This window comes from Bubalus kerabau, chromosome 6, assembly GCF_029407905.1.
Source record: "Bubalus kerabau isolate K-KA32 ecotype Philippines breed swamp buffalo chromosome 6, PCC_UOA_SB_1v2, whole genome shotgun sequence".
Lineage (NCBI taxonomy): Eukaryota > Metazoa > Chordata > Mammalia > Artiodactyla > Bovidae > Bubalus > Bubalus kerabau.
The window spans coordinates 86261572-86284930 of NC_073629.1; the positions used below are offsets into that span (position 1 = coordinate 86261572).

Genomic DNA, 23359 nt, shown 5'->3' on the forward strand with positions numbered 1-23359 from the left:
CGAAGCGTCGGACACAACTGAGTGACTTCACTTTCACTTTTCACTTTCATGCATTGGAGAAGGAAATGGCAACCCACTCCAGTGTTCTTGCCTGGAGAATCCCAGGGAAGGGGAGCCTGGTGGGCTGCCATCTGTGGGGTCGCACAGAGTCAGACACAACTGTAGTGACTTAGTAGTAGTACTCCTTGGAAGAAAAGTTATGACCAACCTAGACAGCATATTAAAAAGCAGAGACATTACTTTGTCAACAAAGGTCTGTCTAGTCAAGGCTATGGTTTTTCCAGTAGTCATGTATGGATGTGAGAGTTGGACTATAAAGAAAGCTGAGCACCAAAGAATTGATGCTATTGAACTGAGGTGCTGGAGAAGACTCTTGAGAGTCCCTTGGACTGCAAGGAGATCCAACCAGTCCATCCTAAAGGAGATCAGTCCTGAGTGTTCATTGGCAGGACTGATGTTGAAGCTGAAGCACCAATACTTTGGCCACCTCATGCGAAGAGTTGACTCATTGGAAAAGACTCTGATGCTGGGAAGGATTGAAGGCAGGAGGAGAAGGGGACAACAGAGGATGAGATGGTTGGATGGCATCACTGACTCAATGAACATGAGTCTGAGTAAACCCCGGGAGTTGGTGATAGACAGGGAGGCTTGGCATGCTGCAGTCCATGGGGTCACAAAGAGTCAGACACGACTGAGTCACTGAACTGACTGAACTGAATGCCATTTTGGAGTTAGACTCCTGTGCTTCAAATCAGTGTTTTCCAAAGAGATTTACATCTGCACTGGAGGTTGCATAGGACTGTCCGTTGAGATGCTTAAAAAAATTCTGAACTTCTCTTACTATTGCTATAACACCCATTAATATGCAGCACTCAAGTAAACTGAGAGTAACATAGTGTTGAACAAAGACTTTCAAAAGTGATCAAGTACATCCAATGATATGGCTCACACCATAAAGATTATTAGTGCAATGAGATTTTTATACTGTTGGCAAAAATATTGTAAGAATTGTTCTTTTTATTCTTTTAATTTTTATTTTTATACATTTTATAACATACATGATTCATGACTATAGTAAACATATATATGATTTATAAATACCTAAATAAATCTATGTTCTGGGCTGCATGTTGAGAGGTATTTTGCTAATAAATGTGCATAATCAAAATATTTGAAGGCCACTTTGGCAAGCAATAGAAAGTTAGAGGATTTTTTGTAAAATGGTGTTCTATTAATGTAGATTTTTGGACATTTTGCTCTGGCAAATATTTGGAGGATAAGTGAAGGAGAAAAAGAATGGAGGCAGGCAGGGAAACCATTTAAGAGGATGTTTCAATAGTCAAGGTGGGAAATAAGAATGCCTGAACTAATTGTTTTCTATTGTTTAAAACTCATGAGATAAAATGCAATTAAGAATACTTGAAAGCAAGTGGTACCAGCTTGCTAGTGGGTTGCACAGTCCTAGGGTCTAGGGAATGTTAAGTCGAAAGAAGCCCTACATTACTCCCAAAATAACTAAGGCTTTGGGGGGCAGGAATACAAGGGTCACACAGAGCTTTTCAACTGGGTTTTATGGGAGTTTCTTGCGGTAGAAATGGAGGCAAAGGGCATTCCAGGCCAGGGGATTGTGTATTGGGAAGACAGAAGCCTGTCATGTGCAGAAAATAGAAAACCTTAGATGAAACCAAGGGATAGGTTATCTGGCCCCAGATTAACATTGGGGCTAGGAATCCCTGGTAGCTCAGCTGGTAAAGAATCTGCCTGCAATGCAGGAGACCCAGGTTCAATTCCTGGATCAGGAAGATCCCCTGGAGAAGGGATAGGCTACCCACCCCAGTATTCTTGGGCTTCACTGATGGCTCAGACGGTAAAGAATCCCCCTGCAATGTTGGAGACCTGGGTTGGGAAGATCCCCTGGAGGAGGGCATGACAACTCACTCCAGTATTCTTGCCTGGAGCATCCCCATGGACAGAGGAGGAGCCTGGAGGGCTACAGTCCATGGTGTCACAAAGAGTCGGACAGGACTGAACGATTAAGCACAGGAGTGCCATGCTCCCAAAGGAATTTTATCCTGTGATAAGTTCAAACTATGAATGTTCTCTAGAAAAATGGCGGCATGGCTAGAATCTCATCAGTGACCTTACATCAAGTGACAAGAAGGTCGGAAGGAAACAAGGATACAGCAGAGTTCGCCCAGAAACTGAGTGGACTTGCTTCTACAGTTTCACTTTGTGACCACATGGGGGCGGTCTCAACCCATCGCATCTGAGGAGTGGCGCGAAACTTCAGACGGCACCTGAGCTTTGCAAATTATCCCATTCTCAAATCCTGTTCCGTGTTGCCTCTCCTTGGAAGAACGAGCTTTTCAGAAATTAACAGTGTTTTACGGGGTTTTGCTAAACAGTTCTTGGAATTTCCCAGGTCAAATTCTCATCTGTTCTTTGAGTTTTCAAACTGCAGAGAAATGACATTCCACAGGACACGGCAGTACAACGTTCAGCACACCGTGCAGCCTAACCTCATCTCTTCCATTTCACATGCACCCTCCTTGAAGAATAAGTCGCAAGAAGGGTCGTGGCCAGAGAAATAGTACATTGGGAAATTAAAGTGTGTAGACAAATAAAAAGCAAGAGGAGTGGCTCGGGGCACAGACAGCCGGAGTCTTGAGTCCCGTCTTCATCATTTAACGGATGAGAAACCTCAGGCAAGTGCCTCCTCTTCTGTGCCTCAGCTTTCCCCTCGCACACTCCTCAGATGAAACTCGTCTCTAAAAATGCTCTGTAACTGCCTTAAATGCTACCAGTACTTAAGGACTTTGGCCACCTGATGCAAAGAGCTGACTCACTGGAAGAGACTGCTGCTTGGTGGGAAAGACTGAAGGCTTAAGAAGAAGGCGGTGGCAGAGGATGAGATGGTTAGATAACATCGTGGACTCAATGGGTACAAATTTGAGCAAACTCCGGGGTACAGTGGAAGACAGAGGAGCCTGGTGTGCTGCAGTCCATGAGTCACAGAGTTGGGCACGACTTAGTGACTGAACAACAACATACATTAAGTTTTATCATTATAATTTCAAAGATTAAGCTTTTATATGTAGAAATTCTATTAATGCTAACATAAATATGTTACTTTGTTTTGTGTATAATAACCCATTTTTACCTTCTGAAGTCTAATCTCATTACCTTTTTCAATATTTGACCCACAAATGTAATGTGTCTTTCATATTGCTTTGTTTTCTGTACTTCCTAGAATGTGAATTTTATTCTTCTTTCCCTTCCTTTTTTTAATCTGCTGCAACAGTCAATAAATATTTATTGAGCATCTATTTATGTGCTAGTTGTTAGTGATATCACAGTGAACAAAACTGAGTTTTATAAACTCTGTGCTCATGAATCTTACATTCCAGTGGGGAATAGAGGGAGAGAGAATAAACAAATATCAGCATGAAGTATGCTAAAATGAGAATTTGTAATATAAAGAAAAATAAAACAGGAAGGGAGGAGTTGAAGTTTTACACAGAGTGGTCAGAGAAATCCTTCTTGAGACCACAGTTTCCGAGCAAAGACCAGAAGGAGGTTAGGAAGAGAGCCACATAGATATTCTGGGGAGGAGTTTTGTAGGCAGAACGAAGAGTCGGGGTAAAGGCTCTGAGTCAGGAGTGTGCCTGGGACTTGCAAAGATGGCAGCACGCGAACTGCAGGACTGGAAGAGCCACAGCAGGAGTATCAGGTAGGGTGAGAAAACCCACAAGAGCCAGATGGCGGGGCCTACCAGGACATCGCGAGGATGAACGCTGTTGGAGAGCTGTTTGAGCAGTTGAGTAACATGATCAGATTTTGTTTTCTAATGAACCACTCCGGCAGGCATGTGCATGCATGTATGTTTGTAAAAGTTCCAAAGGTAACTGTGGAAGTAGGAAAATCAGGCTTTTGCAATAATCCAGATAAGAAATGAGGATACTTGTGAAAGGGTGTCAGCGATGGAGGCAGTGAGGAATGACAGAATGCTAGATATATTTTGAAGATAGACACTTGATTTGTGGATTTACATTTGAAATGTAAATGAGGAAATGATTATGATTCAAAATTCTTTGCGTAAGAAGCTAAAAAGAAGAACTTCTCACTTCTGAGAGCTGGCAGACACAACCTGAACTCCAGGTACTTCTCTCTCTCTACCTCTACTCTAGCCTCTCTGAGTCAATATCCACCAGCCTGTTCACTACAATAGTTTCCTATCAGTCTCCCTTCCTCTGCTCTTATACCTGCAAATCATTTTCTTCAAGGAAGGTAGGGTCATTTAACAGAAAAAAAAATCAGATCATGCCACTCTATGATTAAAAAACTCCAGTGGCTTCTAGCAAAATTAAAATAGGCTCTGAACTCCTTATCTTGGCTTACAAATTCCTTGCCTGATGTGATCTCTAGTCTCCTACCTTTGAAATATTCCCATGCCCTCCCTGGCCACATCAATACACTAAGATTCTTCTCATACATGGTCACTGTTAGTCCTTCTGCATAGTTCTGTCCTCCCCTCTCAACTATTACCAGAACTTTTTTTGTGTGCCTTTTTAGTATTTACATATGAGTTATCTGTTCTTTACTCAAGGAGACCTTCCTAGACCACCAACCTTTAAGAAACAACTTGTCACTTTCCATCACATTATTCCATTTTACTTTTCTGAATAGTGCTAAGGTTCATCTGATTATTTTTTTAATTGGTTTATTATCAGCTGCCTCTAACCAGAACATAAATTCCACAAGAGCTGGGGCATTGTCTGTCTTCTCCCCATTGTATCTCCAGTGTCTAGAATACAGCCTGACCTACAGTAAGGTGGGTTATTGAACAACAATGAATAAAATTCCTCATCTGCTGCAGTGTACACATTTCTTATGTCAACATTTTCAAAAATCAGAGAAGGTCAAAAGGGCTTTAGCATCTGGTCAACATCTGTGGCTTGTAACAAGTTTCATCAAAAATAATTCAATCGGGCTTAACCTTGCCAAAAATCCAGAAAGGGAAAATTAAAGCCAGACTAGTGAAGGAGCATTTAGTAAGGGTTTGTTGTGCACATAAGAACAGTTCACAGACTGGGACCTTTGAAACCCAAAACTATGAGGAAGCTCAGAGGCATGATTCTGCAGGATGACATATAAAGTGAAAATTAGGAAGCTGGTCAACTTTTCCAATGACTGGTTATTATAATGGAAGTTTCTAGATGCCAGAGGATTGATAAATGTGATTATCTTACAGCATTTTAGGAAGTTGACTTAAGTTCTTTTATGATTATCAGAGGAATGTTACAAGGAACAATCTAAATTAAACATCACTTATATTCACAAAAGAAGCTAGATTTAGTGTGTATATGGCTGCAATGGTATTACCTGTTTAGGAAATTTTCAAATTTGGTCTTCATTTTGTATTTTACTTTAACAAGCTTTTAGCATTCTAACATCTTCAAGACCAAAGTTCAGGTAAAATTGGCATTAAATATTGATGCCAATCCTCTAACCACATCCACCTGTTTCCTTGTTTTTCTATTTTATTCATCCCTCTTCCCCATCCCTCATTGATTCTGGTCACCCATCAACATTTGTCACATGTTGTATGATAAATTATGTTTGTATAGTAATATGTGTATAGGTATGTATGTATATCTGTGCCCATGTACATATCTTTTATATGTACTACATATATAGTTATATTTGTATATGTATGTGTTTATATATATACATATGCATTGCTGTTGTTTAGTCACTAGGCTATGTCCAATTCTTTTGTGACCCATGGACTGTAGCCCACCAGGGTTTTATGTCCATGAGATTTCTCAGGCAAGAATACTGGAGTGATTTCCCATTTCTTTCTCCAGGTGATCTTCTCAATGCAGTGATCAAACCCACATCTCCTGCATTGGCAGGCAGACTCTTTATCACTGAGCCACCAGGGGAGCCCAGTTATATAAGAGTTCCTTCTTTCCAGCAGCAGCACCAGTTGGGAGAGTGGAATGGTTCCTACAGCCTGGATGACTGAAGATGTCTTTAATCTAGTCCTGGATCTTATCCTATTTCTAAGCCTCCTCTCTTAGTCTCCCATTAGCCCTGCAATCACGTCTCTTCTTAAGGTATGTAGAGTCGATTTTTTTTTTTTTTTTTTTGGCTTACATGATTTTATCTTTATTCTCAAGAATCAATTATTTCATTCTATTTATATGTGCAATACACAACATTTTCTTATCACTTTCAATTTTTATCTGTAATAGCCACTGAAATAATACCTTTATCTTACCAGCAATACTTCCACTCTCACTATTTTTTTCTGTACTGCTTTGATATGCACAAAGTAAAAGAACAGTGAAGTAATAAAACAAAGGTAGTTAGGAACTTAAAAATATATATGATCAATAGCCATTATGTTTGTGTATGTGTAACGTGTATGTAGATGTGTGCATGATGGAGTGAGTTGATACAGTTGTTTTGAAGACTAGCATTATCTGAATTTGTAAAAGTTATTAAGCTGCTGCTGCTGCTGCTAAGTCGCTTCAGTCGTGTCCGACTCTGTGCGACCTCATAGACGGCAGCCCATCAGGCTCCGCCATCCCTGGGATTCTCCAGGCAAGAACACTGGAGCGGGTTGCCATTTCCTTCTCCAATGCATGAAAGTGAAAGTGAAGTCAGGTCCGACCCTCAGCGACCCCATGGACTGCAGCCTTCCAGGCTCCTCCGTCCATGGGATTTTCCAGGCAAGAAAATGGTACCCCACTGGAGTGGAGTACCATTGCCTTCTCTGGTTATTAAGCTAAATGTTTTCAAATAGGGTGATTTTCGTATGTATAGAATGTCAATTAACTGATACAGGGAGCAAGTGCTAAAGAAAGAGAAACTTCTTAAAGAATATTAGATATAAAATAAAAACATTTCACAAATCATTTTGACACTCATTATCTCACTGGAATTGCCCTACAGTTTTGAGGAAGATAAATACAAATAGTTGGTATCCATTTTAATACTAAAAAGTGAAGTTCAGAAAGGCTAAATGATGTCCTGAAAGTCCTATAGCTATTAGAAACAAAACCCAGGGACTTGCCTGTTGGTGCAGTGCCTGAGATTCCACACTCCCAAATCAGGGGGTCTGGGTTCAATCCCTGGTCAGGGAACTAGATCCCACGTGCTGCAACTAAGAGTTCACAGCTGAAACCAAAAATCCTGCATGCCAAAAGGAAGTATGAAGATCCTGCGTGCCGCAACTGAGACCTGGTGCAGTCAAACAAATAAAGATAAATATTTTTTACAAGACAGAAAAGACACAAAACCCAGAATAGAATGTAAGAGTTTAGGGTGCTTTTTTAGTTCATGGCTGACCACTGACCATAGCCAGCTTTAAAATGAAGTGGAATACTTTGGTGATGACACAGATATATTTCTGCAACATCAAGGAAATAAAATCCCCTCCAGGAAATAATGACAGAATAATAAGCAACATTACAGCATAAATGGGACTAGTGAGCAAAATGCCCGATCCATACCGGACTTCCAGCTATGAGAAGCTAAGAGGCAGCAAGGACTGTCTCAGGGTGTGAGTAACAGTGAAATAAACACTGCCTGCAGGAGAAGGCAATGGCACCCTACTCCAGTACTCTTTCCTGGAAAATCCCATGGACAGAGGAGCCAGGTAGGCTGCAGTCCATGGGACTGCTAAGAGTCGGACAGGACTGAGCGACTTCACTTTCACTTTTCACTGTCATGCATTGGAGAAGGAAATGGCAACCCACTCCAGTACTCTTGCCGGAAGAATCCCAGGGACAGGGAAGCCTGGTGGCCTGCTGTCTATGGGGTCGCTAAGAGTCGGACCCGACTGAGCGACTTCCCTTTCACTTTTTACTTTCATGCGTTGGAGAAAGAAATGGCAACCCACTCCAGTACTCTTGCCAGAAGAATCCTAGGGTTGGCGGAGCCTGGTGGGCTGCCATTTGTGGGATCGCACAGAGTCGGACACGACTGAAGTGACTTAGCAGCAGTAGCAGTGCATAAAGAGGAAATTTCTGAAATATATGAAGACTAATCATAGATCTGGGAACTCATGTTCTTTGGGGCACAGCATCTAGACTGTAAGCTCCACGAGAAGAGGAACTGATATATTTTTGTGTACCATGGTATCTCCTTTACTGGCATGATGCCTGCCACTCTGGAGGCACACAACATCTATTGAAGGAACCTCCACTGTAGCAGCCAGCTGGAGTGAACTATAGATACTTGTCTACATCACTCATAAACCTCATTGCAAGAAAACTACAAAGTTCCACTGCTTCCTCTGTGACTTCCCAAATAGATTCAGTTAGACACATGCTCACTGGCTTTTAAAGAGAGAGGGTTGGGGGCCTTAGAATTAGAGTCCCAGGGTGGTTCAGTGAGCAGTGTTGGAGATCAATCACTTACATTTGGAAGCCCTTGCCCAGAAGGCGAAAAATACAGAGGAGGAACAGAATAACAGAGAACAGTTACTGCCAAAGTAATCCCTTAGAAAAAAAGGAGTAGCCCTCATAGTCAACAAAAGAGTCCAAAATGCAGTACTTGGGTGCAATCTCAAAAATGACAGAATGATCTCATTTCCTTTCCAAATGACAGAATTATCTCAAAAATGACAGAATGATCTCAGTTACTTTCCAGCATTACAGTAATGCAAGTCTATGTCCCAACCGGAGAAAGCAATGGCACCCCACTCCAGTACTCTTGCTTGGAAAAATCCCATGGATGGAGGAGCCTGGTAGGCTCCAGTCCATGGGGTCGCTAAAAGTTGAGCACAACTGAGCAACTTCACTTTCACTTTCATGCATTGGAGAAGGAAATGGCAACCCACTCCAGTGTTCTTGCCTGGAGAATCCCAGGAACAGAGGAGCCTAGTGAGCTGCCCTCTATGGGGTCGCACAGAGTCGGACACGACTGAGGCGACGTAGCAGCAGCAGCAGCAGCAGCATGTCCCAACCACTAACGCCAGAGAAGCTGAAGTTGACTAGTTCTGTGGAGACCTACAGGATCTTCTAGAACTAACATCAAAAGAAGATGTCCTTTTCATCACAGGGGTCTGGAATGTAAAAGTAGGTAGGCAAGAGATACCTGGAGTAACAGGCAAGTTTGGCCTTGGAGTACAAAATGAAGCAGGGTAGAGACAGAGTTTTTTCAAGAGAACATACTAGTCGTAGCAAACACCCTCTTCCAACAACCCAAGCGACGACTCTATACAGGAACATCACCAGATGGTCAACACCAAAATCAGATTGATTATATTCTTTGAAGCTGACGATGGAGAAGCTCTATACAGTCAGCAAAAACAAGACTGGGAGCTGATTGTGGATCAGATTATGACCTCCTGATTGCCAAATTTAGGCTTAAATTGAAGAAAGTGGGGAAAACCACTAGCCATTCAGGTATGACCTAAATTAAATCCCTTATGGTTATGCAGTGGAAGTGATGAGTAGATTTAAGGGACTAGATCTGGTAAACAAAGTGCCTGAAGAACTCTGGACAGAGATTCATAACATTATAAGGGAGACAGTGACCAAAATCATCCCAAATGAAAAGAAACACAAGGAGGCAAAATGGTTGTCTAAGGAGGCTTTACAAATAGCTGAGAAAAGAAGAAATGCAAGAGGTAAGGGAGAAAGGAAAAGATATACCCAACTGTAGAGTTTCAGAGAATAGCAAGGAGAGATAAGAAGGCCTTCTTAAATGAACAATGCAAAGAAATAGAGGAAAACAAAAGAATGGGAAGGATTAGACATCTCTTCAAGAAAAGTGGAGCTATCAAGGGAACATTTCATGCAAGGGTTGGCATGATAAAGGACAGAAACCTTAAAGACCTAACAGAAGCAGAAGATATTAAGAAGAGGTAGCAAGAATACACAGAACCATGCAAAAAAGGTCTCAATGACCTGGATAACCACGATGGTGTGGTCACTCATCTAGAGCCAGATATTTTGGAATGTGAAGTCAAGTGGGCCTTAGGAGGCATTACTACAAAGAAAGCTAGTGAAGGTGATGAAATTCCAGCTAAGCTATTTCAAATCCTAAAAGATGATGTTGGTAAAGTGTTACACTCAATATGTCAGCAAACTTGGAAAACTCAGCAGTGGCCACAGTACTGGAAAAGGTCAATTTTTACCCTAATTCCAAGGAAGGTCAACACCAAAGAATTTTTGAACTACTGTACAATTCTGCTCATTTCACATGCTAGCAAGGAAATGCTCAAAATCCTTCAAGCTAGGTTTCAGCAGTATATGAACTGAGAACTTCCAGATGTACAAGCTGGGTTTAGAAAGGGCAGAGAAACCAGAGCTCAAATTGCCAACACTCATATGATTATAAAGAAAGCAAGGGAATTCCAGAAAAAACATTTATTTCTGCTTCATTGACTATGCTAAAGTCTTTGACTGTGTGAATCTTAGCAAACTGTGGAAAATTGTTAAATGAGATTATCAGACCACCTTATTTGTCTCCTGAGAAACTTGTATGTGGGTCAAGAAGCAACAGTTAGAACTGAACATGGAACAACAGACTGGTTCAAAACTGGAAAAGGAGATGACAAGGCTGCATATTGCCACTTTGCTTATTTAACTTATATGCAGAGTACATCATGAGAAATGCAGTGCTGGATGATCACAAGCTGGATTCAAGATTGCCAGGAGAAATATCAACAACCTCAGCTATGCAAATGATGTCAATCTAATGGCAGAAAGTGAAGAGAAATTAAAAAGCCTCTTGATGATGGTGAAAGAGGAGACTGAAAAAGCTGGCTTAAACTCCACATTCAAAAAACTAGTATCATGGCATTCATTCCCATTACATCATGGGAAATAGAAAGGGAAAAATTGCAAACAGTGACAGTTTTCTTTTCCTGGGCTCCAAAATCACCACAGACAGTGACTGAAGCCATGAAATTAAAGGACACTTGCTCCTTGGAAGAAAAGCTATGACAAACCTAGACAGAGTATTCAAAATCAGAAATATCACATTGCCGACAAAGTTCAGTCTAGTCAAAGCTATGCTTTTTCCAGTAGTCATGTATGGATACGAGAGTTGGACCATAAAGATGTCTGAGCATTGAAGAATTGATGCTTTCAAATTGTGGTGTTGGAGAAGACTCTTGAGAGTCCCTTGGACAGCAAGATCAAACCAGTCAATCCTAAAGGAAATCAACCCTGAATATGCATTGGGAGGACTAATGCTGATGCTGAAGCTCCAATGCTTTGGCCACCTGATGAGAAGAACTGACTCACTGGAAAAGACCCTGATGCTGGGAAAGATTGAAGAAAAACAGAGATGGAGGTAGCAGAGGATGAGATGGTTAGATAGAATCACCAATTCAATAAAGATGAATCTGAGCAAACTTCAGGAGATCGTGAAGGACACAAGTCTGGAATGCTGCAGTCCATGGGGTCACAAATAGTCTGACAGGACTTAGTGACTGAACAACTACAACATGAGGCTTTATCATCAAAACAAATACTCAGTTTAAATAAATAGACCTTGTTTCAGAGAAACCAATGATAAATTAAATTAGAAGTTGAAGCTGCATCTTTGTTTTTAAAGATGTATTCTTAATGTTTTCATATAGAAGTTTCAGTTCAGTTCAGTCTCTCAGTTGTGTCCGACTCTTTGCAACCCCATGAATTGCAGCACGCCACGCCTTCCTGTCCATCACCAACTCCCGGAGTTCACTCAAAGTCACGTCCATTGAGTTGGTGATGCCATCCAGCCATCTCATCCTCTGTCATCCTCTTCTCCTACTGCCCCCAATCCCTCCCAGCATCAGGGTCTTTTCCAATGAGTCAACTCTTCACATGAGGTGGCCAAAGTACTGGAGTTTCAGCTTTAGCATCATTCCTTCCAAAGAACACCCAGGGCTGATCTCTTTTATAATGGACTGGTTGGATCTCCTTGCAGTCCAAGGGACTCTCAAGAGTCTTCTCCAACATCACAGTTCACAAGCATCAATTCTTCAGCGCTCAGCTTAGGAACTAAAAAGCCTCTTGATGAAAGTGGAAGAGGAGAGTGAAAAGGTTGGCTTAAAGCTCAACATTCAGAAAACGAAGATCATGGCATCTGGTCCCATCACTTCATGGGAAATTGATGGGGAAACAGTGGAAACAGTGTCAGACTTTATTTTTTGTGGCTCCAAAATCACTGCAGATGGTGACTGCAGCCATGAAATTAAAAGAGGCTTACTCCTTGGAAGGAAAGTTATGACCAACCTCGATAGCATATAGAAGTTTGCTGCTGCTCCTACTAAGTCACTTCAGTCGTGTCCGACTCTGTGTGATCCCATAGACGGCAGCCCACCAGGCTCCCCCATCCCTGGGATTCTCCAGGCAAGAACACTGGAGTGGCTTGCCATTTCCTTCTCCAATGCATGAAAGTGAAAAGTGAAAGTGAGGTCGCTCAGTCATGTCCGACCCTCAGCGACCCCATGGACTGCAGCCTACCAGGCTCCTCTGTCCATGGGATTTTCCAGGCAAGAGTACTGGAGTAGGGTGCCATTGCCTTCTCCAATATAGAAGTTTAAATAAGTATAAATCATATATTATAAATATATGTAAACCATTATCTTTGAGGTAAAGTTCAGCACTTGATTTATACAAAGTCTATGAAAAGAAGCTAGTAGAGATCATCTAATACTAAATGTTACATCATTCATTCCAGCCCATGCACAATCTCACTTGCAGCACTGTATAAATGCAAACAAAACAAAACAAAGAATCTACCCACCCTACCCACTCCAAAAAAAAAGCTCACAAAAGACAAAAACAAAGAAAATCCAGAAAGAAGGAGATAACAAATCTAAATGTCCACTGATATGGAAATGGGTAAATAAACTGTGGTGTATAAACAGAACCAGCACATGATCCAGCAATTCCACTTCTGGGTATTTATCTGAATAAAATGAGAATATATAAGAGGATGGTGTGCCCATATTGTTTGCAGCGTTATTCACAACAGCAAAAACATGGAAATAATCTAACACCCATCAATGGATGAGTGAATTTTTAAAATGTGAGATATATATATATCTTTAAGGAAATCTTACCATTTGCAGTGTTATATGTCCATTATACCCCTATAAAAATTGTGGGGGAGTGACAGATCTCTTGTTGTTGTTCCGTGGCCAGGTCATGTTTGACTCTTCATGACCCCATGGACTACAGCACGCCAGTAACAGAACTATTAGAGTGAATAAACTAAAGCCACGTACTTCAACCCAGATAGATCTCAAACACAAAATACTGAGAAAAATATTGATTGTAGAAGAATTATTTTAAAAACAGATGACAGAGGGTGAAATGGTTGGATGGCATCACTGACTCAATATACTTAAGTTTGAACAAACTCCAGGAAACAGTGAAGGGCAAGGAAGCCTGGCCTGCTGCCGCACATGGGGTTGCAAAGAGCTGGACGTGACTGAGAGGCTGAACAACAAAGAAATACTTGTCGGTTACTCTTGGTGATACTGTGGAAACCTACTGCTTACTTTGAAAAGTGATAAAGGGGAAAAAATGTAAAAATAAAAACAGCATTCATATAAATGTTAGAAGCATTGCATGGGACTTCCCTGGTGGTCCAGTGGTTAAGAATCTGCTTTCCAATGCCAGGAATGCTCAGGGAACTAAGATCCCAGATGCCTTGGGACAACGAAGGCTGTGCACTGCAACTAGAGAGAGCCCCTGTGCTGCAATGAAGCAGCCTGTGCCAGGCAACAAAGACCTAGCACAACTAAAAAGAAAAAAAAATTAAAGAAACAATGCATGGATGCATAACAACTATAGTGAAACAAGACACTATGGACTGGAAGGATAAAAACTAGGTTGTGATTAATACTCCCTATAGACTTTGGAGAAGGCAATGGCAACCCACTCCAGTACTCTTGCTTGGAAAATCCCATGGATGGAGGAGCCTGGTGCGCTGCAGTCCATGGGGTCGCAAAGAGTCGGACATGACTGAGCAACTTCACTTTGACTTTTCACTTTCATGCATTGGAGAAGGAAATGGCAACCCACTCCAGTGTTCTTGCCTGGAGAATCCCAGGGACGGGAGCCTGGCGGGCTGCCGTCTATGGGGTCGCACAGAGTCGGACACGACTGAGGCGGCTTAGCAGCAGCAGCAGCAGCAGCATAGACTTTGGATGGAGAAGGCAATGGCAACCCACTCCAGTACTCTTGCCTGGAAAATCCCATGGACAGAGGAGCCTGGTAGGCTGCAGTCCACGGGGTCTCTAAGGCTCAGACACGAATGAGCAACTTCACTTTCACTTTTCACTTTCATGCATTGGAGAAGGAAATGGCAAGCCACTCCAGTGTTCTTGCCTGGAGAATCCCAGGGATGGGGGAGCCTGGGTGGGCTGCAGTCTATGGGGTCGCACAGAGTGGGACACGACTGAAGCGACTTAGCAGCAGCAGCATAGACTTTGGAAGATAGAAAAGTGACTTGGATGCTCTTTTCTTTTTAGAGAAATGTTTTAAGCATATGTTGAAAATCTGAGTGTGTGCTATACCCTCTGGAACTATGATTCATATTTGTGTATCGCACACATGGTAAGACACAGGCAGGCACACAGAATAGCATGGAAGTTTGGAATCTCAGTTTCTACACCATCTTGAGGCTTCAGAGGAAGAATCTCACTAAGCAAACCAGTAAAAGACAAGGACTAAGACACCTCCCTCCAATGTGCATTAAACCCCTATTAAGGACTAGCCTCACTGTTAGAGCTGTGATGTAGTGCTTCTTAACCTTCAAAAAAGTTACAAAGACAGGGCCTCCTTTACATGTGCTGCATGTAAACTGGATTCACTTATTCACCACATAATTCATAATTCAACTTCTGTTAGCAACTACACGATGAAATGACGGTATCTGCATAAATTTGTCAGAATTAAGCAATTCGTCTAAAGAAGGGGACTCAATACCTGGCAAGTAGCATGCACCCAAGAAGTATCACGTGCTGTTGTTTTCCTGATTATCAGGCACGGTTCCAACGCTTTGGTGAGACGGAGACTGAAAAACAGAGCTCAAATGTCCGCGGCCCTCTCTGAGATGCAGTGAAATCCTAAACCCAAGAGTCCTGATGCTCTCACAAAGAGAAAGTGAAAGTGAAGTCGCTCAGTCGTGCCCGACTCTTTGCGACCCCATGGACTGTAGCCTATCAGGCTCCTCAGTTCATGGAATTTTCCAGGCAAGAGTACTGGAGTGGGTTGCCATTTCCTTCTCCACGGGATATTCCCGACCCAGGGATTGAACCCAGGTCTCCCGCATTGCGGGCAGACACTACCGTCTGAGCCACCAGAGAAGTCCCTCACAAAGAGAAAGGCTCTCTAAATAGTAATAAAGTCTAGCCGGGCCTTTTCCAACACTTTTGCCGTTCTCCTAGGAACCTGGCCACAGGCACCTGGCGGGCGGTAGGAGGGCTAGATGGAGACACAGGGGAGTAGGGGCCCCGGTGGGGCGAGTTGAGGGGCAGGCAGAAGGCCGGGCCTGAGAAAGAGCCGGGAGCGTCGAGCAGATCAAGCTCTGCGGCAACCTAAAGGGGCAGACGGAGAAGGCAATGGCACCCCACTCCAGTACTTTTGCCTAGAAAATCCCATGGAAGGAGGAGCCTGGCAGGCTGCAGTCCATGGGGTCGCTAGAGTCAGACACGACTGACCGAGTTCCCTTTCACTTTTCACTTTCATGCATTGGAGAAGGAAATGGCAACCCACTCCAGTGTTCTTGCCTGGAGAATCCCAGGGACGGGAAGCCTGGTGGGCTGCCGTCTATGGGGTCGCACAGAGTCGGACACGACTTAAGCGACTTAGCAGCTGCAGCAGAGGGGCAGAGGGGCAGAAGGGCTGCGAGGCGGCAGCGAGGCGGAGCGGAGCTGCCGCCAGAGAGACCCGGCGGGGCGGGGCGGGGCGGGGCGGGGCGGGGCAGACTCGGAAGGAGGGCGGTTCTGGCAGCTTGGAGACAGAGTACCGCAGGGACCTCGGCCGACTCAGACCGCGAAAGGGGGACCGGCGCAGCCATGTTGGAGGCGTTGGGCTCCCTGGCGGCTGCCCTCTGGGCCGCGCTCCGTCCTGGCACTGTCCTGCTGGGGGCCGTCGTCTTTCTCCTCTTGACTGATCTCCTCAAAAGGCGGCGTCCAAAGAACTACCCGCCGGGGCCCCCGCGCCTGCCCTTCGTAGGCAACTTCTTCCAACTGGACTTTGAGCAGGGACACCTGTCGCTTCAGCGGGTAGGAGCGGGCGAAGGTGCCCGCGCGCCTCCTGACCCTGACCTGCGGGACAGGGGCCATTCCGGGTACCGAGGGCGGGAGGATGGGGGTTCTGAGGCTGAAGCGGGCACCCGACTACACCCTGCTTTGAACCTCTCTCTTTTCCCCAGTGACTGGCATGATTACACCACCCGTAATTTCCCGGGGTGAAATATTGTTAACTGTTTACTGTTGAGTGTGTTAGATACGATGCGTTCTCTGTCACTTAACTGAAGGCCTTGTTACATACTATTGGGACTTTCTATTTATAATATGATCAGTTTATCTTTTTAATATCATTATCCTTGGGGGAAAAAATCCCGTATCTTGCCACTCGGTAAAATGGTGATAAATACTATCTAAATCCTTACCGTTTTTCAACTGAATTGCTCCTAACTCCACAAGGACTGAGCCCCTCACATTTAGCCTCCTCACCCAGCGGTCCACACTCACTAATCATTTTTAAATGTCACTCCTTTGCTTAGATTTTGTTAGTGATCCCTGCTGCTTCCCAGAGTTCTTGTTCCTTAGGGAGCTACTTGAGGAAAGCATGGCAATCCACTCTAGTACTCTTGCCTGGAGAATCCTATGGAGAGAGGAGCCTGGCAGCCTACAATCCATGGGGTCACACAGAGTTGGACAGGACTGAAGCGACTTGGCACACAAGATCCTGGGAGCTACTTGGAACCCTTCTTGTAACCTCTTTCCGTTCCTTTATAATCATCTCCCATCTGCTGCTGCTGCTGCTGCTAAGTCACTTCAGTCGTGTCCGACTCTGTGCGACCCCATAGATGGCAGCCCACCGGTTCGCCGTCCCTGGGATTTTCCAGGCAAGAACACTGGAGTGGGTTGCCATTTCTTTCTCCAATGCATGAAAGTGAAAAGTGAAAGTGAAGTCGCTCAGTCATGTCCGACTCTTAGCAACCCCATGGACTGCAGCCCACCAGGCTCCTCTGTCCATGGGATTTTCCAGGCAAGAGTACTGGAGTGGGGTACCATTGCCTTCTCCGCATCTCCCATCAGGGCTCCCTAATTGTGGCCATTCTGAATTCCTTAATATTTCCTCCAACATAAAAGCACTTTCTCAAGCACCTTCAGCTGCTTCCCTGCCTCTCATCACAGTGCTGACAGACAGCACTGTGATAGATGGTTGTGAACATTAAATAAAACAGTGAATGGTCAATACTAACACTGCTTATTATAGGTTCCCAACAAATAACAGTTCCCCTTGAATGCCTGGAGCACTTTAAACACAAGTTTGTAATACAAACTCAAGTTCAGATGGAGAAGGTTTTTATCAACTTTCTGGAAGAAACACACAATTGGTACCGGTTAAGTGACTGGATTTGTCTTCAGAATTTTAAAGCTTGTCTCCTTAACCTGTCAGTTCAGTTCAGTTGCTCAGTCATTTCCAACTCTTTGCGACCCCCATGGACTGCAGCATGCTAGGCTTCACCAACTCCTGGAGCTTGCTCAAACTCATGTCCATCGAGTGGGTGATGTCATCCACCCATCTCATCCTCTGTCACCCCTCTCCTCCTGCCTTCAATCTTTCCCAGCATTAGGGTCTTTTCTAAGGAGTCTAACCCTGTACCTTTGTTTAATAAATATGTTATATAACTTCCAAGTATTGGGAGATTTTCCTGTTTTCTTTCTGTTAATGATTTCCAATTGGAGTCCATTATGGTCAGAGAACATATGATTTCAACTTTGAAAAAATTATGTTAAAGTTGACCCAAAATAGAGTCCATACATACTTGAAAAATAATGTATTCTGCTCTTGAGTGAAATGTTCTGTACTATATGTCAGTTAGACCTTATTAGATGAATCAGTTGTTTAGTGCTCCTGAACCCTTGTTGACTTCTTAGCTACTAATTCTATCAATTACTAGGAGAGGCTTGTTAAGGTCTGCAACTTATAATTAAAGGTTTCTCTGTGTATCTATTCAGTTCTGGTAGTTTTCTTATATGTGTTTCACAGCTCTTTTATTTGGCACATATGCACTAAAATTGTTATGTCATCTTTGTGAATTTGTTATCTTCTTATTAGGTAATGTCCTTCTTTTTCTCTGGTAATTTTCTTTCCCTGAATTTTACTTTATCTGATATAGTATAGCCACACCAGCTCTCAGCTCTCTTTTGATTAATATTTGCATAGTATATGCTTCTCTATTTATTTACTTTTAACCTACTTATATCATTCTATTTGAAACATATAGGTAGGTAAATTTTTGTTCATGCTTCTAATATCAAACATTTAATTGGTGAGTTTAGATCATTTATATTTAATGTAATTATTGATTTGTTAAAACTTAAGTCTGCCAATTTATTATTTGTTTCCTATTTTTCACTTTGTTTTTTCGCTCATCTTGTTTTTTACTCTTCGTTTTTTCTCCTTTCCTCTCTTCCTGTAGGTCACTTGAATATTTTTTTAGAACTCCATTTTCATTTATCTATAGTGTTTTTGAGTATGTTTCTTTGTATTGTTTTTTAAATGCTTGCTGTAAAGATTACATGCTATGCATACATAACTTATTGCAGTAAGTATCAATGGTTTATCACTTCAGGTGGCATACACACACCTTAAAACTCTTTAGGTCCCTTTACCTTCCCCCACTTTATAATATATAAATTATCTTAAGTATTATCTCTATATACACTGAGAACCACCTCAGACAGTATTATAATTTTTCTTTAACTGTCAAACACAACGTGTTAAATTCAAGAAGATTAGTCCACTGTATTTACCCATTTCTCTGAATAACTTTCTTTAGCCATTCTTTTAGAACTGGTCTGCTGAAAAAAAAAATTAGCTTTCCTTCATCTAAGAATGTTTTTATTTCATCTTCATTTCTGAAGTATATTATCACTGGATATAGAATTCTTGGTTGACAGTTTTCTTTTATTAAACCCTTGAAAATGTAGTGCTACTTCTTTCTGGCCTAGGAACTAGGGTTCCTCATGAGAAATCTGCTGTAATTTGAACTGTTGTTCCACATAAGTAATGAATTGTTTTCCTCTACATGCTTTGAAAGCTAGGTTTTCTTAGTTTTTAGATTTCAGAAATTTGATTATATGCCTTAGTGTTGAATTCTTTGGATTTATTGGGTTCACTCACAACTTCTTGCCTCAGTCAGTTTTAGTAGTACCAAATTTGAGAATTTTTCAGCCTTTATTCCTTCAAATATTTTTTCAAGTCCATGTTTTTTCCTTCTTGTACTCTTTGGCACTGATGATGCAAATGATAGATCTTCTCCTATTCTAACATCAGTCCCTGAAGCTCAGTTTTTTATCTCTTCTCAGTCTATTTTCTCTGTATTGTTCAGATTGGACACTTTCTGCTGATGTCTTCAGTTTCACTGATTATCCTGTCATTACCACTTTGCCATTGAATTGCTCTAATGAGTTTTTGTTTAGTTATTGTTTTTCAATTCTAAAATTTCTTTTTTGTTCATATGTATATTTTCTGGCTCTTGGTTAAGATTTTCTATTTAAAATTTTTTCAAGAGTGTAATTGTTTATGGAAACATATTTTCAATAGCTGGTTTAAAATCTTTAATCAGTAATTACAGCATCTTTATCATCTCAGTATTGGTTTCAACTCATTCACTTTGAGATTTCTCTGGTTCTTGATAACATGAGTAATTTTGGACTATACTCTGGACATTTTGTGTATGTACATGACTCTGGACTCTATGTAAATCTTTTATTTTTGCGGATAGTCAACCTGCTTATGTTTAGAATGTTCACTTTTGAGAATTGTGGTTCAAGTGTCAATTTAGGTTATAAGGCCTTTGCAGTGCTGTATTGGTCTACTCCACTTATATATTGTTCACCTCAATAGGACTCTAACCCACATTCTCCTCAGTGCAGGCTGGAGAGAATGAGGATGGGGACAAAAGACTGGGGCCCCTCTGAGTAGGGTAGCCTCTTCCTTACTGCAGGGGGTAGGGAGAAGTCAGTAATCTAACCATATTATCTCCATGGAATATGGGTACCTCCTTATTTGTGTAGAGTTGTAGAAATCAGGATTTTGCCCACTTACTCCTTCAAGGAGTCTCTTTTCTGCAGTTCAGGGGTGAGTTAGTTATAATTCAGCTTACAAACTCAGTAGGGGAGAAGTACTCCCTTGCTGTAGAGACAGGATGAAGGCAGGATGCAGAGACAGGATGAAGGCAAGTTTTCATGCATCTTTAGTACTGTAGCTTCCCATTAGGATGGGGGAGGGTTACAGCTCTTACGGTATTTGTCTCTGGAACAGGAAAGTAGAAAAGTTGAATATTCTGTCCTGGTGGACCACTGTTTATCTGGTTCATTTGCTACAAAGAACGGGACTTTATTTGTGTTAATTTTGTATGTGCTAGTTAGTATCATGATGCTGAGGTGGAGTAAAATGGGATGCTTTTACTCACTCTTGTCTGAAATCAAAAACTTGATCTGTGCCCTTGTTTTACTATTAAGATAGATATGACTGGAGAGGTTAAATGATTTGCCTCATATCATAAAACTGGCCAAGGATCATACTGAGCCTAGGGCCTTATCTCTGGCAAAAGATTTTTAATCAGAAGTGTTGTTTTATTTTATATAAGTTTGCAATTAAATATTTCTAGTTGTAAAAAATAGAGTTTAAATAATGTGATTTGGCTGTAATTAAATTTGCATTCAAGCAGTTTGGAAACATTAAGCACCTGTCATTATCTATCATTACCTATATATCTTTACTTACCTATCTACCAGTACCTATCATTAACTATCTGCTGTAATATTAACAGGGCTTTGCAGGTGGCTCAGTGGTAAAGAATCTGCCTGCCAACGCAGGAGCCACAGGAGATGTGGGTTCAATTCCTGGGTTGGGAAGATCCCCTGGAAGAGGAAATGGCAACCCACTCCAGTATTCTTGCCTGGAAAATCTCATGAACAGAAGAGCCTGGTAGGCTGCAGTCCAGGGGTTGCAAAGAGTTGGACACAACTGAGTAACATAGCAGGCACTTAACACTGACTAGCTGCTAGGTCTTGTATGTGGATTCATTTTCATTTAATCTTCACAAAAGGCACACAAGTTAGAAATCTTTTGATGTTTCCATTTTACCACTGAGGAAACAGGCTGAAAATAGTAAAGCAGTTAGCCTAAGTTATTCAGCATAGGTCATGGCCAAATAAGGCCTTGGACACATGATTATTTGACTCATATATTTATTCTCTACTGATGCTATCTGACTTTTCATGCTATAGCTAGAGGATAATTGACTTACTCATGGGTTCATTTATGCAACAGACATTTATGAAGTGCTTATCATATGACAGGCACAGTACAAGACAGTGTATGATTAAATGTGTGGTATAACCTTTGTGGTAAACCAGGTGAGATGTCATTATGTGGGATCACTATGAATGGGAAGCAATGGGGATAGCTTCTATAGAATGTTAAATTTGGCTGAACTAGAAAGGAATCTTAGGCAAGAGGTTATATGGAGTAAAGTAGACAGGAGATTTTTAAATGGGGGAAGTGACATCAGGTAAAATGAAGTGAGAAGGCAGTGAAGAAACTGGCCAATTTATATGGCATGATGGGAACCATGAACCACTCTTATTTTTTCTCCTTTTTCTAAACTTCCTGTACCACAGCTGCATGGCTTATTGTAGGAGCATATTTTTAAGTAAGAGAAAATCTTATTGGACTGAATTGGGAGAACCGTAGATAAGGTGAATAAATGTATTAGTGAGGATATACATGGAGCTGCTTGTAATAAAAAAGGCCCCAAAATACAGTCATCTAAAAAAAAAAAAGATTGGAATTTATCTCTCTCACACAAGTAAGTTCAGCTATAGGCCAGAAGACCAGGATTGGAAGACTGCTTTGTACCACAAGGTCATCTAGAAACCACAGTTCCTTCTGTCTTATTGTTCTTGTCCTACAACATCAGCATGCATAAGGTCCATTCCATGGAAAGGAAAAGTGGGAGGTGGTGAGAAGCAACCTTCCTTTAAGAGCATAACCCAGAAGATGCACATATCACCACTGCTCCCATTGTCAGGTGTCTCACTGGCCACACCTGGAGAAGCTTGGACATGTGGGTTTTAATTGGGATGTCATGTGGCCAACTAATCTTTAGGGAGTCTGTCACTCAGAAGAAGAGAGATAATATCTTCATGCTTTCATTTAAAGATGAGACAGTGAGTTATAAAGAGCCCAATTTTATACCCATCAGCTGTGCTGTCTATCTCCTTGCCTCTTTTTCCAAAAACAAAGAATGCATTATAGGATTATTGTAAGAACCTAATAAGTTCATGAATATCAGTTTATTGCCAAGGTGCTTCGTGCATAGTTGATGCTTCTTCCTATATCTACCACCCAACTCCACCTTCTTCAAAAACTTATGGTAACAAACTCAAGGAAAAACCAGTCATTGGCTGCATACCAGGCATCACTTGTCTGGCCTGATTGCTGTATGGGCTCCATCAATCTACTCTCTGGCCACTTCCCCTCCATTCCTTTGTCCAGATCTAACCAGAGTCATTTTGCTAAAACACACTGTCAAATATATCAATAACAATAAATAATTGTATTATTTATTTTAGTATTGTGGTTACTTATCACCACCATCCCAAAGATGGAAACTAATAATAGCCCCCATTTTATAGATTTGAAAACTGGGACAGAGAGAAGGTAAATAACTAAAGCAAAAATCACATAGAAAGTAACAAGCAGAAGCTGGATACAGGTTTGTATAACTTCAAAATCCAGGTTCTTAAGCATTCACTGCCCTTACCTCTCATTCAGTTTTCTGCTGCTGCTGCTAAGTTGCTTCAGTCGTGTCCGACTCTGTGCGACCCCATAGACTGCAGCCCACTAGGCTCCTCTGTCCCTGGGATTCTCCAGGCAAGAATACTGGAGTGGGTTGCCATTTCCTTCTCCAATGCATGAAAGTGAAAAGTGAAAGTGAAGTCGCTCAGTCATGCCCGACTCTTCGCAACCCCATGGACTGCAGCCTACCAGGCTCCCCCGTCCGTGGGATTTTCCAGGCAAGAGTACTGGAGTGGGGTGCCATTGCCTTCTCCGCATTCAGTTTTCTAGCTAGAAACAAAACAAGA

At 42.0% G+C, this 23359-nt stretch overlaps 1 protein-coding gene across 3 annotated transcripts in view; it reads left to right on the forward strand.

Annotated features, from left to right (window-relative positions):
- The first annotated feature begins 15948 nt into the window (after positions 1–15948).
- LOC129655368 (cytochrome P450 2J2-like) overlaps positions 15949–23359 on the forward strand; it is a 43196-nt gene continuing 35785 nt past the window's right edge. For all 3 annotated transcript variants that reach the window (XR_008715937.1, XR_008715938.1, XM_055585671.1), the window contains exon 1: positions 15949–16249. Coding sequence is in view for 1 of the 3 variants with exons in the window: in XM_055585671.1 (XP_055441646.1) it covers positions 16040–16249 (210 nt within the window). In the remaining 2 variants the exon portion in view is untranslated. The remainder of the gene's footprint in view (positions 16250–23359) is intronic.